Source organism: Caretta caretta, chromosome 3 (genome assembly GCF_965140235.1).
Source record: "Caretta caretta isolate rCarCar2 chromosome 3, rCarCar1.hap1, whole genome shotgun sequence".
NCBI lineage: Eukaryota > Metazoa > Chordata > Testudines > Cheloniidae > Caretta > Caretta caretta.
In genome coordinates this window covers 197,628,426-197,646,031 of record NC_134208.1, presented here as the reverse complement: position 1 = coordinate 197,646,031, position 17,606 = coordinate 197,628,426, and the positions used below count along the sequence as shown (strand labels likewise).

Here is a 17,606-nt window from a genome sequence, read left to right as displayed (position 1 = left end):
AAGATCTAGCTGGTACAGGAGAACATTGTTTTGGATAATCTATGTCCAAACTCTCATTCAAAATCTGTATAGTTTGTAGTGGAACAATAGATACTGGGCTGGTAAAACACATCCGATAACCCTCTATTCTATACGTGTCACACTGAACAACTACTTCAGAACTATTTCATCCCAAGTTTTTAAGATATCTTGGTATTTCTCATGTCTCTCCCTCTATAAAACCAGGTCCCATTAGAACAACAAGTTCAACAATATAGGCTTTGGGGGAGTAGGAGAATTGTGTGTTCTTTAATGACCGCAAGTTCTCTCAACTGTAAGTCCCATGAAAGTGATCAATATGTGTGTTGCCACAGTACTTGATTTTATAAATAAAGATAAGCCAGAGAGGGAGAGGGAGAAGGAGATCACAGGTACAAGGAAAAAGAAAAAGAGAACTTGTGGCACCTTAGAGATGAATAAATTTATTTGAGCATAAGCTTTCGTGAGCTACAGCTCACTTCATCAGATGCATGCTGTAGCTCACGAAAGCTTATGGTCAAATACATTTGTTCCTCTCTAAGGTGCCACAAGTCCTCCTTTTCTTTTTGCAGATACAGACTAACACGGCTGCTACTCTGAAACCTGTCAAGGTACAAGGAATACATTTCTAATAAAATGGAGAGCTAAAAATATGAATTAAAGGTCATCACCAGGAAAAAAAAAAAAAACAGTCTACACAAGGGTTTACAATGATCAAAAATTGATTGTTAACAGCCAACTCTGGTAAAAGCACCTCTGTCACAACTGCCAGATGCAGGTTGTGAACATCAGAAGGAGTAGGCAAAAAAACAGATTAAATCTTAACTACTTAAAGTATTATTATAAATCTGCTGATGTAGTGGATGAGAAAAAAAAGTTTGAAAAAACAGTTAGAAATGGAAAATATATATCGGTGCCATTGGCATTTCCAACCACAAGATACTGTAAGTGGAAAGTAAATACATACTGTCTCAAGTTTTCAGCTCAAGGAGTATTAGTGAAACTTTTTAGCTCTTGCAGTATTTTTAAAAATAGCTGAAAATGATCACAAAAAGCTGCAATAATCCTGAATTTATAAATAATCATTTTACCCAGTTTTTTAAACTATTGTTCAGACAGCATTTCTATCAAAATCGTTTGTGGGATTCATCAGGACTTGTCCCCAAAGCACTGTTTTGGCATTCTCATGTTCTTCTGTTTAAGAATGTCGACATGGCAATTACAGTCATTATATTGCAAGCCATTTTACCTTGAAATGTCTGTGAATAAACTGCCACAGAAAGTGGATTTTGATATCCACAGTGACATCTAGTGCTGAAAAACAAAAAAGCACTGAAATGGGTTTTTAGAAAAAAGGGGAAGCTATGGTAATTTGTAGGGTTTTTACCACTGAGAAGGTACAGACACTGAGAAATAAATGCTAACAGCTTAAAAAAACCCTAACATCTTTCCTGCCCCACAGCCTCCAAAGTAACTGATGGGGAAAATTTTATAATGTGTAAATAAGAAGTTTTATTTGATGCAAACTACCTTTACCAGTCTTTGTAATACAAATGTAGTTTGATAAATGCAACATTATACTTTTTTTTTGTTTTCTAACAGAAAAAACAAATCCCATCACCCTGACATCTAGTTATTTAAAAAAAAAAAAAGCTTCAAGTATAGAACCTGCCCGTGAATCTCCCTGCCAGTTTTTACAGTTGTACAATCATACTTTCTTATTTCTTACTTGTTTTTCTCCAGCCTATTACTTTATTAAAGATCTAAACAGAGAAAACTGTGTCTATGCAAGAGATATAGCCAAACTGGCAGTACATAAAGTGTTATCAGAGACAGAAAGCAAATTGAAAAATGTAAAAATAATTTCTGCGAGTTATAGAAGTAACAATAGGCAAAAAAACGTTCAGACAATAGTGTGATACTTATGTTGACTGTGTCCTTTTAAAAGTGAATGATCATGTTCGGAATATAACTTTTTTTACATTCAACATGCTAACTAAAGTGCACTAACCAATACAGGTCAGTCAAGAACAGTTTCACAGTAACTAGACTCACTTATTGCTAAAATCTGAAAAATCTTCAGAAACAATTTAAGGTTTAAGTGAAATAGTTATTCCTTCCAATATTTTCAAGTACACAAACATATGCAAAAGCGGAGTACAAAAAAAAGTCAATAGAGTAATGTAAACATCTGTATGCTGACAAATATACTCTATCAGGACCGGGTACAGGTGCAGGCAACCCAGGTGACCGTCTGGGGTACCAGGCCTAGGGGGCTGCGGGCTCTAGGTCTCTTTTGTTGTTAGCGACAAAAGGGAAAGTAGAATGTTTGAAGTAAAATGTTTCAGGTATTCCATATGTGGATTCATTTTCACTAACCTTCCTTCTAGAATGTTCGGGATGTTTGTAGAGTCTTGTGGAACCTTTCAGATTTTCTGTGAACTACATTTTCCTTGAACCTCCTAGAATGTTGTCAGCCATGTCCACGCAGGTATATAAAGGGAGAGGCATCACCAGTCAGTGAGATATAAGAACAAACTGAAGTGTAAGTGAGAGCTCAGCTGCCACACTGTGAACCTTGTATTATTGTGTAATTGTGGAAGTGTACTTGTGTTTTAAGACTTGAAGAGTGTACGCAGTGACTAATAAAGGACATATTTAATGAGATGCCAGAGATATTCATTGAACCCCTACCTACACAACAACATAAATGAAATACTGTTACTTCTTTTGCCATGCTTAACACATAATGTTTGATGACTTTCTAAGACTGTGGAACAGACTTTTGCTCTCCCTAATGCTGTCCGTTTTTACCTGAAGAAAACAAAAGATGCCTCCAAAGCAGCATTCAAGAGCTCAGTACAGGAAGCAAAAAGCTCAACTGCAATCTAGTTTGCAGCAAAGGGCAAATCTGATGGGAAAATATCTAAACATAGACCGAGCTTTAGGCAGTAGTGATCATCCCACTGCAGAAGAAATTGAAGAGCAAAGCGTAAATGATAGAAGTCCTATTACTAAGGAATTAGCAGATTTACCTGAAGATGAGGAATGGAAATGTGAGGAAAGTGATGGAGAATCATCCAGTTTTCCTGGCGGCATAAAGGAGAGCAATGATGAACAGTGTGACGTACATGAAAAGGAGAGTAATGACAAAGAAAAATCTGGTTTACATAAAAAGGAGAGAAACAGTAAAAAAGAATCTCTCTCTCCTGATGACAGAAATAGCAGTAAGAAAAACTGCACACCACAAATCGATACATCAGATCCTGCTTTATGGCCGGTGATCCTAAACACTGCCAATATACAATTTTGAATGGATTGGGCAAAAATGAGGATGACGCTTCCAGTAAATGAGCAGAAGCAACACTTCTCAAAGTCACACTGCGAAAGAGTACTCCAGAATGGTGAGTTGGCTAGTTTACTCGAAATCAACTGAAAAAGTTTTCTGTTTTTGTTGCAAAATATTTTATAAGAATGACAAATCGTTGCTTGTATTATCTGGGTACAATTACTAGCATAAATTAGCTGATGCTCTGAAGCAACATGAAAGTCACCCAGCCATTTTACGGCCTCCTCCAAATGGATGGAGGTTGAGTCTATGCTCAAGATGAATAAATGCAGAGACACAGGAAACCAGCGCATTTTATTAACGTAGAAACCCAGCACTGGAGGAACAAAGAATAATTTGGCTTTCCAGGGCTCCTCGGATAAGTTCTTCACTGAACAGAATGGTAATTACCTTGGTGTGGTAGAACTCCTTGGGAAATACGATGATGTCATGCATGAGAACCTACGTCAAGTAATTTGTAAAGAAGCTATGGACCATTACTACAGCAAAACAATTCAAAATGAATTGATTCACCTTACAGCAAGGAAGGTGTTTGATAACATATTGATACAGCTTGGCAAAGCAAAGTACTGCACTGTAATAACAGACTGCACTCCTGTCATAAATATAACGGGAAGGGTAAACACCTTTAAAATCCCTCCTAGCCAGAGGAAAAATCCTTTCACCTGTAAAGGGTTAAGAAGCTAGGATAACCTCGCTGGCACCTGACCAAAATGACCAATGAGGAGATAAGATACTTTCAAAAGCTGGGAGGAGGGAGAAAAACAAAGGGTCTCTGTCTGTCTGTGTGATGCTTTTGCTGGGGACAGAACAGGAATGGAGTCTTAGAACTTAGTAAGTAATCTAGCTAGATATGCGTTAGATTATGATTTCTTTAAATGGCTGAGAAATTAAGTTGTGCTGAATAGAATGCATATTCCTGTCTGTGTGTCTTTTTGTAACTTAAGGTTTTGCCTAGAGGGATTCTCTATGTTTTGAATCTAATTACCCTGTAAGGTATTTACCATCCTGATTTTACAGAGGTGATACTTTTTACTTCTATTAAAATTCTTCTTGTAAGACCTGAATGCTTTTTTCATTGTTCTTAAGATCCAAGGGTTTGGGTCTGTGGTCACCTATGCAAATTGGTGAGGATTTTTACCAAATCTTCCCCAGGAAGTGGGGTGCAAGGGTTGGGAGGATTTGGGGGGAAAGACGTTTCCAAACAACACCTTCCTAATAAAAATAAACCCAGATAAACGTTTGGTGGTAACAGTGGAAGTCCAAGGGCAAAGGGTAAAATAGTTTGTACCTTGGGGAAGTTTTAACCTAAGCTGGTAAAAGTAAGATTAGGAGGTTTTCATGCAGGTCCCCACATCTGTCCCTAGAGTTCAGAGTGGGGAAGGAACCTTGACAACTCCCAACATTAGTCACAGGGAAAAGATGTCATTTACAGTAAGATTTGAAGGCGACAAGGATGGCTGTATCCAAATAAAGAAACACTATCTGTTTCAGGTCTGTGGATGACTCTACTGGAAAAAGCCTAACAGAACTGTTTATTTTATTCTCATTCAAAACATTCATAAAGCTTCTGGACTGCCACTTCAAGGCTACAACAATGGCCTAAACATGAAGGGAAGAAGCAGTGGCATCCACGCAAGGATCCTTGTGCTGAATCCAAGAGCTTTCTTCATGCCTTGTAGCTGCCATTCCTTCAGCCTGGTTGTGTCATATGCTGCGTCATCTTCTTTAGATTCAGTATCTCTCTTCACAGCAGTGCAAAGGATATACGTCCTGTTTTCAGCATCAGCTATCAGATGGAAGATCCTCATGGACAATTTTACAAATCTAAATGTGAAATCGCTAAGTGACACTCACTGGGAGAGCCGCATTGACAGCATAAGGCCAGTGAGATACCAAGTGACTGAGGTTTATGACTCCCTGATATAACTGGCAGTCGAGTAAAGCCGAGGCCAAAATCTGACACAAGGCGCAAAGCCTGGCAAACCAAATCATTGACTTCAAATTCCTAGTCTCAACTGTGGTTTGGAATGATATTCTGTTCCAAGTAAACACTGTAAACAAGGCATTACAAACTCAGTCGAAGGACACTGCAACAGCTTCTACTTTGATAAGAAGCTGCCTTGATTTCGTTGTGACCTACAGACACAAAGGACTTCAAGGTGCCATCACTGCTGCCAAAGAAATGGCAGAAAATTTAGGAGGTGAGCCTGCCTTCAAGGAAACTCGTATTCAGAAGAAGAGACAGTTTGGTTACAAGGACAGAGATGAGGCGATGGAAAGCTCGGAAGAAAAATTCAAGAGAGAGTTTCTTTGCTTGCTCATTGACACTGCTCAAGTGTCCATCAAAGAAAGGTTTGGACAAATGAAGCACTACAAAAAGACCCAGGGGAATTTTGTACGACCTTAGTAAGCTTAGCAAGGTGGACAGGAAAATACATGAACATTTGCATGGATCTTCACTGGATGCTGACACATGGGGAATGTTCGGACCCCAATGATCAAGACCTCTATGTTGAACTGGACAACATCCATTACATTTTGCCACACAGGAAGCACTCTGCATTCCAAGTTCTCCAATTCATTCATGATGTAAAGCTGAAGGACACTTTTCCTAATATGTGGATAGCTTTGAGGATTCTGCTCATGCTGCCAGTCACAGTCACAAATGGTGAGCACAGCTTTTCGAAGGGCAGGCTCATCAAAACATACTTTGGATCGATGATGGCCAATGAGAGACTGACATCACTTACTATTTTATCACTTGAAAATGCCATTGGCCAGTCTTTGGCTCTCTTTTGACACTGCTTCAGTTCACAAGGACAAAGGCAAGAAAAGCAACCTTTGGAACTAAAAGACTAGGGTTAAAATTCTGAGGTTGGCACCTACTGTAATGCTATTTAATACTTGTCCACCCAATATTGGTGCACAGTTCAATTTCTTCATTTTACTACATTTCAATAATTCTTAAAATTAAAAAGTTTCTATAAGCTTAGCGGAAACAAATTTTGTTATTTGCTTATATATGGCATGAATATATACAGATCCTAGCAAATTTATCGTCTTATATGACAGGGATAAATCATGCATGCTAATCGTGCATCAAAGCCATGAAATGGGCTACAAATGCAATAAAAAATAAGGTATTCAAAAATTTAACAAATGGATGGGGGGACACCGAAGATCCTCCTCGCCTACAGTGCCATTTGGTCTAGGGCTGGCCCTGTACTCTATCATTATGCTCACTGCTCATTCAGCTCCTAAACATTTACAACTTAGCACCTGGATCCTGCAAACACTTAAACACATGTCCCACTGAAGAGAAGTTTCTCACAAAATTATGCCTCTGTAAGTGTTTGTAGGATCAGGGCTTTACACAATAAGTGTTGTAAATACTCTGTGAAAACTGATTAATGGACTCGTAAAATGAATGAGAAATTACATTAATCATCAAAAATTAAGGTCTTATTTTGTGATTATATAATAATTATGTAGGTTTAAAGAAGAAGTGTGTATTAGTGGACTCTGACTATTAAGCCCATTGTGCATTAGGGTTCTAGCACGCTAGCAGTTCATGGAAGTTGTGCTAAAAATAGTTTTTTGTTTGCTGAAGACACTCACTGTGCACGTCACAATTATTGTAATTCAAACACGAAATAAGCATTGCAATCATGAGTTGCTATCAACAGCTGGCAATGTGAGATATATTGCTAGCTTTATGGCTTGTGGTTTCAAGAGCCTAATTAGTTTGAACAACTTGTGTTGTTAAGTAGACCGCTGATTATTGTTCTAAATGGAGGCAAAGACTCTTTGTAAGCAGACAGGATATTTGTTGAAGGAGTGCATTTTAACTGAGCAACTAAAAAAAAAGAGTTGAGAGAGAAGAGGGAACAGCTTTAAGTCTGTGCTTTATTCCTGCTTGTGCTTCTATTGTTACCACAGTTATTGCTATTAATATAATGCAGTTCGGCTGGATCAGCGTAAGGTAGTCATGCCAGGGTTTATTATGGAAATATTAGCAAATAAACAAGAGGGGAAAGGAAGCGATTCTGAAAATTAATAGCCTGCCAACAATACCCAGTGTTCTACAAAAAAAACCAAAGTAGTTTTGGCCTCTTGATCATTCAAATACCCTGATTGGTTGGGGCTGAGAGTTATCTAGAGGCAGATCTCCAGTGCTTATATTTCATATCTTAAGAAGTCAAGGGAGCGTCTGCATGAGTCTGCAACTGCCAAGCAGCCTGATTTAGGAATGGATTTAATTGTTTCTAAGGTGAGCTTTATCCATTCCTTAGTGGAAAGAAAGTTGCTGCACGAACTTTGGAGGATGAGAGTGAGGCATAAATACTTAAAGACTGACAGATGTTTGGAGCATGGACAAGAAAAAAATGGAACACGTCTCCCACCCAGTGCTGAAAAAGAATGAGGATTTTAAAGGAAAATAAGGGATTTTAGGCTAGAATACAACCCAAGGGCACAACGGAGAACAAGATTGTATAGACATAGGTGCTCAATATCTTCCTTGCACAGCGTGTGGTAAAGGACTAAGACAGAATTAGTATTATTGATGAAAATATGGCTATGTCCCTAAACAAGAGTGCGAGCTCAGGAAAAAAGGCTACTAAACTGACTGAGATCATTACATAAGAAGTCAGGACATAGAACCATGTCTTTTAATGAACTCTGTGCAGGCAGACCTCTGTGCCCCACAAAAGTCAGCTGGACCCTTCCACATAAAGCTCACTGCAAGGTTGGGGCCAAAGATTGGACAATGAAATAAAAGGGGTCTGTCTCCATCTATTGTCTCTTGTCTTATACTTATAATTGCAAGATCTTTGTGGCAGGGACTGTTTTGTTGTTTGTACAGCACCTAGCATAATGGGGACCTGATCCATGACTAGGGCTCCTAGATGCTAAATGAGTGGGGGGGGGGGGGGAGGGTTCAGATATAAATACAGCAAAAGAGTGCAAGAATCATATGAAACGCAGGGGAAGAAAGCTGAAAGTGTAAAACTGATTTGTATCATAAACACTAACAAAGAAAAGAAGAAATCTGAAGCAACGTTGAAAAAAATGAAAAAAAATCACCACCACCTTCTTCATGTATTTAAAGAAGTTTAAGATAAAGCTGATTTGTGGAACTTCTTGTTAGTGAAAGAAATTTTAAATAAGTGGACAAAAGTAAGATTCCAGAAAGGGAAATGATCTCTACAAGCATATGAGAAAATATTTAGTAGAACTCAGCCGCCACATCAGAAGACTTTTGTGCCAATTAAAGTCTACGAAGAGAGGCAAAGGTTGACAGCTGGTTGGGTTACACTAATAGCTTAGAAGAGGTCTAAAGAAATTATGGAACGCAGAATTGATCTTTAATAAAACATTGTAAATAGGCCAAGTACAGAGGAGAGCAAACAATCCTAATTTTTCAGAACGGGAACAGGCAAGAGTCAAAACCTTTAAGACTGACATTGATGTAAGCAAAATTCAAAAGGTAGTAAGAGATGTTGACACAGGACACCTAAAAATATGACAGCAAATATTAAGCAGCATTGTTTCATAATTTGCAAGTCTTCTCTTGACAACGCTGATGACATTTGTGGAGAAGACACAAAGCAGATGGGGTTTAAACAATCAACATAATCTACTTGGATTTCAAAGCCACATTTTACACAATACTAACAACATATACATAAGGTTATTAAATATGGCATGAAAAGCATTCTCCTTGAATTAGCTAAAGTGACCAAGGGCAGATTCTTATAACCAGATTACAAAATCAGATTGTAATACTAAATTACTGTGAGCTGTTTTCAAGTACAAAGATGCCAGTGAATGGAAAAGCCACAAGGCTCAGCATCAAAACTAATGCTTTTCATTCTAGACAGAATTTAATGATGCCAAGAAACTAACATGATAGAAAGGCAACAGATGCTCCTGAAGAGATAGGGAAAATATCTAAAAGCCAATTTGTGGAGTTTCCTCCTAATCTTTCCATCACAGATAATGAAGAGGGAGTTTGGCTCTATAAATCACCAGACAACCCAAGATCCATATGAATCTTCAGAAGCCCAGCACAGCTGTGACGGCAACCCCTCCACATGTTAGCATGGCCCCTCTTAAGTGCTATGCTCCCATGGTGTTTTCTCATGAAACTGTTCTTAAATCCTCCCTTACCCCAATAGGGTTTTCACGTGTCTCACCAATGCTACAGGCCATTGCCATGTAGGATACTGTCAGATACCCAGCAGGTATAAATCCGTATAGCAGCTATAATACACCCCAAAATACACAATCAAAGCTTTTCTTGATTACTAGGGCCCAACCCTTGCAACCTACCAGCAAAGGGGCTTCCTCAGAATCAAGGGAAGAAAGAATCACTCTCCAGACTAGCTGCTCCCACTCTTTATATCCCCCATCCCAAAAAACATCTGATCTGGCCCCTGTCCACATAAGGTAGTTGGGATGACTGGGCCCAACATGCCAAAGTTTGGGTGCAATACCAAACTAGGTGGGACCAAAATCAAATCCAAAGAGTTCTATAAAGACTAGCAGCACTAGCAGACAAAAGAGTTCATGATGTTCAATTTGAATAAGCACACTGTCACAGTGTGGGAAATCATTAGTGATACATATTAAACATATGAATCCTACAAAAACGCAGAGCAGAAAGAGAACGAAATAGTAAACACGTTACATAGCTGCATGCAATATGCAGGCAGAACACTGTGATGCTCAAGTTTAAGTTACACACACAGCATTATAGCTGTTACAACTGCTATGGTGCTGCAAAACATTTTCGAGTTTTATTTTCATATGCTAACAACTTTCTGAAGCATTCATCATTTAGATTGAAATTTTCTATACTTGGTCTCCATTTTAGAATGTTTGAGTAAAATCCCATCAATCATTGTGGAGTTAAACATTAATGATGTATTGTGAAGATAATACAAAAACTTCCAAATTTGAACATTTCAAATTGGATGTGTGAATAGACCTTAAAAAGCTGTACACTCTGCTAAAGGCTGAAAAAAAATCCTTTTAAAAACATTAAATATTGGAAAATGTGGGACTGAGCATAATAAAAAGTAGAAAGCATTAGGATATTAGACGTACACCTGCATATAGTGGACATATGTTAGCAGTAGTTAACAACAGATATTTGGTGACAGGAATTTACAAGCTCAGCAGCTTTGGAAGAATGGGTGGTAGAGCATGTAAGGGCAAAAAGCAATTTAGTTCTACAAACCAGTTAGCTTCAGCCACTACAGGGCAGGGAGCAAGCAGTACCAGGAACCTCTGTAGAGCTAGCTTGGGTGGAAGGAAGAGGATCAAGCACTCTCAGGCACCCGAAAACTGGATTAAAAAGGGAGGGAACCAGGAAACACTCCAGCACCATCTACCATCAGGTACCAATGGAAGAATCAGAAAAACATACCTCCTAACCCAGGATAAGCAGCAGATGAACCTTGTTTAAGAAAGAATGGACAATTAACCCCTATTACTTGAGGAAGTAGGGGGAGGAGGAAGGTAACTGGAAGAAGGTAGCAGGTAGGACAATGGATTTACATTACCACTAGAAGTTACTGCCCAGATTCTTTTCTCCCCTGCTTTCCCCAGAGGCAGGGCTCCCCAAAAACCTGTGTTCCCTGACAGGGCATCTTCCCTTGAAGCACCATGGAGAGGGAGAAAAGCCTTGGGTTGAATCTGCTTAGTTCCCTTAGGCTGTGTCTACATCAGGATTTTTCTAAATTCTACCATTACTGTTCTACAACATTGACAACCCCAGTCTCCAATAATCTTGAGTCAGGCCTCCAAACACCATGAGATTATTTTTAAAATCTTATGATTTTAAGCCAGTGAATTTTAGATTCATTTTTGAAGCTTTTCTCCCCAAACACAAGAGCTAGGAGCTTACTTAAAAAAAAACCCAAAACACTGAGATTTCCATTTCATCACCACACTTTCTGGTGAATTGGATTAAAGAAAAACATCACATATCATAAGACGTGATAAAGTTGGGAGACCCAGCTCTACCACCAATCAATTTCCCTAATGCTTGAAGCAGTGGGAGAATTTCAAAAAAAGTCCACAGTGTAAACAAGGCTTCTCAACACTTGATTCAACTCACCACCACACAACCCTCCCAGAAACAAGACAACTGCTGGGACATGGGGTGCTAAAACAGACCCTGACTTTGGCCGTGTCTATACTTACACCTAGGTCAGAGCTGCTGCAATAGATGCAGCAGTGTCCATTTAGCGGGTCTGGTGAAGACCCACAAAGTCGATGGCAGAGCGCTCTCCCATCGACTTCCGCACTCCAGCTCCCCGAGAAGCATAAGGTACATCATCAGGAGAGCATCTGAAGTAGCATAACTTAGGTCGATTTACAGCTGTAGTGTAGATCAGCACTTCCCTGCAGCCTGCCGCTTCCCACAGCTCCCATGGGCTGGAAACGGTGAACCGCGGCCACTGGGAGCTGCGGGGGTCCGTGCCTGCAGACAGTCAATGTAAACAAAATGTCTCATGGCCCGCTAGCAGATTACCCTGATGGGCTGTGTGCCGAAGGTTGCTGACCGCTGTACTAAAGCAACATTTTAAAGTTGGGAGGGAACTCAAGCTCTCAAAAAAGTCAAGAAATTGTAAAAAAAAAAAAAAAAAAAAAGTAAGTTTCCACTGCAACTCTAACTTTGCCTTTTTCACAGATGTGACATTTTCAATCCTATTTTTCTTGTAAAGTGTAAATTGATACATGACGGTAATAACATAGGCTATAAAATATACAGGATATAATATAGCCAAGATCAAGCTGTGGGGAAAACTCTGTTTTTGGAGGTTCCTAACTTTTGAAAGCTTAACTTCCCAACACTGACATTTTATTGCCATTTTGTTTCCCTTTCCACATTTAGTATTACATGACTTTTTTTTATCTTTTTACTTCTCCTTATCCAACATTTGATAATGGATATGGGAGACATTTTCAATATAATGTCATTTTTTTCAATACATGACAGGAAAGAGTTCTCAAACATTTTAATATTTTATTTCTTCAAGAGTTTACAAAACTACAGTAAAAGTCCCACCCAATTCTGAGCTCTCCAATAATCTCTTAAAAATACACAAAAAACAGACATGCTACCCCAGACTAAATCAAATAACCCAGCAACAATATAAGCATAACAAGTTAACTGACTTTCTCACAGAGTCCACATAAGAATCAAACCTCACACCCACCCAGCAAGGGAGAAAAGGTGAGCCTTACACCCTGAAGATGAAAGAACATGGGCTCTTCCAGACCTGGAGAAGAAACAACTTCCAAAGGCTTTAATGGAGAACGCCCTGCTGATTGAAACTTTAGCAATACATCACAGAAAGTCTCTTACAGCTTGTCTACATAAACAGTTAGTCCACTGCAAACTGGAGTGTGAATCTACTCTGCACTAGCCTGCTGCACATTAACTGTTCATGTGGCCACTGTTAAGTTACATTCCTTAGCTTGCTTTGATCTACCCCATTTTGAAATGGGACTAGATCAAAGCACACTAACGAATGATTAGCATGAGACAGGCTAGTAGGGCTTAGATTCATGCCCCAGTTTGTGGTGGGCTCACTGTTCGTGTAGACAAGTCCTTCAACATAGTGTGTCCCACAACATTTAGGGCTTTATAGGTCATAACAACAGGATAGCTGGCCCCTTAAATGAAATTAGGCTCGGCTCTCCTGTACCAGTCCAGGTGCGCCTAGTTTGGTGTAACAGGAAGGTGGGGCTGCCTCTGGCAGTTATAAATAGAAGTCCAGAGTCCTGAGAAGGAGCTTAGAGGGAAAGTTTAGAACCCAGAATTAAGAGAAGAAAGACAGTCCAGTCATGAGAGTAAAGAAACCTCAGAGGAAGGGCAGATATGGGCTGGGAGCTTCAGGGAAGGGATGCTCCTGAATGAGGGAGTTCCCTGGTTGAGCAGTGGAGCCAGATCAGACTGATGAAAGCAGAAAGCAGTCAGGGGGTCACCCACAAACTTCCCCAGGCCAGAGAACCTGGGTCTAACAACTAAGAGCAGCAGAGGGAGAGGTCTGCTGGCTTTCTGAGCTGGAGAGCTGAAGCCAGAGGGTGGAGAGGACTGAAGATGGGGAATGATAGAGGGAGTGAGCCCACTGAGGTCTCTAGGCAAAAGCTAGAACTCTACACGAGAAGGACACAGGGCAGAGAAATACACCTGCTAAAGGGGCTCAGCTGGGGCACTGTGGGAGATGCCGAAGCCATACTTGATGCTGGATTGTTGTGATGAATGTACTATTTGGACTGTGCTGAGGAGATTCTGGTTTATGGTAGTGGGACTGTTGATAATAAATTAATCCCATAAAAAGCCTATTTATATACTCCAAAAGGCAGTTCTAAGTTTATTTGAAGAAGGAAACTAAGGTGAGGGGACACTTGCAGGGCTGCCCTGAGGCCATCAACAATAATCAACAACAGCTGGAAAAAAATTTCAATCCAGAAACCAGAAAACATGTGCAGGTCATAAAGCTCATAACAAACACCACTTTCCAAGCAGGCCACTGAACTCTGCACCAGCTTCAATTCCCATATACATTTTGAACTACCCCTATAGATAAACTTCTAGTGGAATATTCCCTTCTCAATACCCCAAATCCTAACAACATGATTTTGGGAAACCTTTAAAGACAGGGTGGAAATAAGCTTCTTCGATGGAATGGGTGTGGCTGTGGGTTGTTGTCTCCATATTTTGGATCTGTGATGTTTATTTCCTCTTCCTAGGTGTAGGACTGCACGTTGTATTAGTATCAATACTGGTCTTTGCACGCATTTCCTACTATTAACTTTCCTAGGTCACTGTGCTAGGTTAATTCTGCTGTCTTATATATTTGCAAGCCCTCCAATTATGTTTCTTTGGCAAAGTTGATCAAGTCTGAATTTACATCAAAAGGACAGCTAGTAAAGGCATACAATAAGCAGCTGCAAAAAATATAAAGGAGTATTCAGTTTTCTGCACTCTCAAAAAGAACCTTTGGGAGCTGGAAGTCCAGAAGGGTCCAACGCTACTTCTATAGAGCAGGAAACATTTCTGCTTGACAACTGACAAATGCTTCACTTTTGTGACAAAAATCAACTCCAAAGATTACCTGGAATGCTCAGTAAACCACAGTTCACGAATCACTGTACTATAGAAGATAGAGAAAAGCTTTGGAGGAATACCTGAAAATTCAGCTCTGGTATAATGGGGAAGGCCTGAGAGGAGATAGGGTTCTGTAACATGCACCAAATATTGTAAAATTTGGGCCCATTCTAATCTCTTTTGGTAGTGAATTCTGTACTTAGGACCTTTCATTATCAACATTCCATTCAATAGCTTTTTAACCTTCAATGAATGCAGCTGTATGGATGGATGGATTGTTGGTGGGAAAAACTCTCTCTACTATTCCCAGGTCCCAGCCTACCCAGGGTTTTGTAGATTAGGATCGAACTTAGAATTGGATCTGCGATTAGGTGGGGAGCCAGTGACAGTTCTAAAGCCCATATGTGAGGTGTTCTAATTTGTTCTTTTATTTTGGCCCATAATTTTTAAAAACAAATTTCAATTTCATTTTTCCCAATACATGTGAATATCTTTAATATTAATATTACAGAAAATCAATTTCTTTATTAAGGTGGTGGTGTAAAACACAGCAGATAAACCAGCAAATCTTTTTATAGATTTCCATTTTTCCAGGGACAGGAGTATTTTGATGATTGCTGCTAGTCAAATTAGAGAGACATGGAGGGTGAGGTAACATCTTGTATGGGACCAATTTCTGTTGGTGAGAGGGACAAACTTTCGATCTTACACAGAGCTCTGTGTAGGATACCATGGAGAAAACTAACAGTGGAAAAACTGGAACAAAAATCTCTGAGGAATATGTACATATGAAGTCCCAGCTCAATTTCCAGACAGACATTAAACAAAATTAGTCCATTTTGTCATAGCATCTGCCAGGCAGTTTCCAATTCTGTACCACACTCCAAATTACCTGTATTTTATTTTGAAGCATGGCTAGTCAGATAATGAGTAAAAGGCCCAGGGATGAACTATGAAATACTGAAGCTAAGGAATCAAAAAGTGATGCATAGCAAAATCAATAAGAGGAGAAAAAAAAAGGCTCACATCAGGGTCATAAGATAGAATTCTGGGATCTCCTCTTCAATTATTTGCTTGTGTTATTTTCAGAACTCATCAGCAACTGTGCATTCAGCATATGTATATAGATAGGACTAAACAAGTACTAGACTGAAATTTTAAGATTTAATTTAAATCCATCAACTAAAGATGTTTGGCAAGAAATGCTATGGTGTATCGTGTGAGAGATCAAGTGGAGAGAGAGATTCTTATACTTTGGACTGATAACATCAGAAAATTAGTCTGTTAAAAATAGCAGCTCAAAGTGTCACTCATCAATAGTCAACTAGCACTAGAAAACCTATGTAGATAGAATGAGGCAAGAGATTTAGATTAAGGTTTAGCAATTCAGATTATAAACAGAATTTGTAACAAAAGATTACACAGAGAACACCTATTCTGGATGATGTTTTCAAAAGCACCTAAGAGATTCAGAAGCACAAGTCCCATTGAAAGTCTCTTCCAATTTTATAAGCTATTTTAGAATAAGATGTGCTTTTTCTTAGTGGGCATGCTGTCAAATAATTGTACCACTTTCCCCCTAATGTTTTCATACAAATCTAGATGGCCAGTCTTTACAAAAGCTGGCAGCAGCAGACATAAGGGGGAGAATAAAAAATTTGAACAAGTATTTAATTAAGCTTGGATAGTCTAAGATTGGATATAATGGTAACATAGATTGGAAGGAAATCTTTCAACAATTTCTGCTAAACACTACTACATTAGTACTGAAATAAAGCTAAAAAGCAAATCTGGAACCTAAACTTAGCCACTCAGAAATTCCAAAACCTGTCTCAGTATCCACTAACATAATATATATAGTAATTGTGCCACCGACTGCCATGGGAGGTCACCACACAAAGGACAGAGAAAAGCAGAAGGTGGTTTCTTTTCACAGAGCTCAGTAAAAGCAGATTAAATGTTTGAAATATTCAAAACAGATCTCCCTTTTGGCAAAGTCCAAGATGGAAATGATCCAGCATCAGTAAAAAAATTGAACAGGTTGTGCTGTAGGCCTATTAAATTTTATTTGAAAATATAAAAATTCATGAGCTTTTACGCAAAAAGCTATTTTCAAAATAGTCAAGTCAGACTGACGTTCACACACACACACACACACTTTTTTTTGGTAACACAACATTTAAAAATAGAATACAACAGTTACCTCCGGTACCCTATTTTAATGAAAAAAAAATGCATTTCTACAAGTTTACTTAAAATGTCAAATGAGAAAATGGTGCATTTAACTGATCCTTACTTTTAGAATATTTTGGGTTTCATTCCACTTGTTTGTCCACTCTTTGGTCAGCTCTTGTACCTATGAAATAAAACAAAAAGATAATATCCTATATTAAACTAGTCTTGTCTGAAATACCACACTTACTCTCACAAAGGGCTTGGCACAACATTTCAGAGAACAACTTAAAATGCCAAATATTTGCCAAGTTTGTTGCTCCCTGCAACTGATTCCACTTTTAATATTGGGATAATAATTCAATTTCACCACAATCTGTTACAGTGGCCACTTAAACTTTCCCCTGTTTAAGTGGCCACTGTGCTACTTACGCATTCATTTGTAATAATTATTTGCCAAATATACAGCAAGACGACAAAAACAATGGGCTATCATAACTCTGATTTTTCATCTTTTTAGAAAGGAAAAGATATTTAAGATTACAAAGGATGTAGTGAAAACTTCAATTTGTAATGTTTCATAAGAACAAGGATGTAAAGGGATGGTCATTTAAAATAATGGCAGGTAATTTCTGAACAAATAAAAGGATTTATTACGTGCCGTGCTTAGTCAATCCTATGAAATCTACAGCCACAGAATGAGTTAAAGGTTATACCCAAATTTTATAATGAACTGGAATAATTTTAGAATCAACTGTCACTGTGATTATGCAAGGTAAGGTAAGAGTAGTCATGATTCAGGCCATACGTTGTCCAAAAAGGTTTACAAAAGCTAATAATTACAGAAATGTTTTTGTGGTACAGTAAAAGCTTTCTGATCTGGCATGTTGGAGGAATGGGGGGGGTGCCAGAAAAATTCCGGTTAACTAAGAGGGC

The 17,606-nt window shown here is 38.8% G+C and overlaps 1 protein-coding gene across 6 annotated transcripts in view; it reads right to left on the bottom strand.

Moving 5' to 3' along the window:
- The window catches only part of KIF16B (kinesin family member 16B), a 288,909-nt gene that overhangs the window by 214,484 nt on the left and 56,819 nt on the right, over window positions 1-17,606 (bottom strand). For all 6 annotated transcript variants that reach the window (XM_048842634.2, XM_048842635.2, XM_075127230.1 and 3 more), the window contains exon 12: window positions 16,795-16,854. In XM_048842634.2, the coding sequence (XP_048698591.2) occupies window positions 16,795-16,854 (60 nt within the window). The remainder of the gene's footprint in view (window positions 1-16,794; window positions 16,855-17,606) is intronic.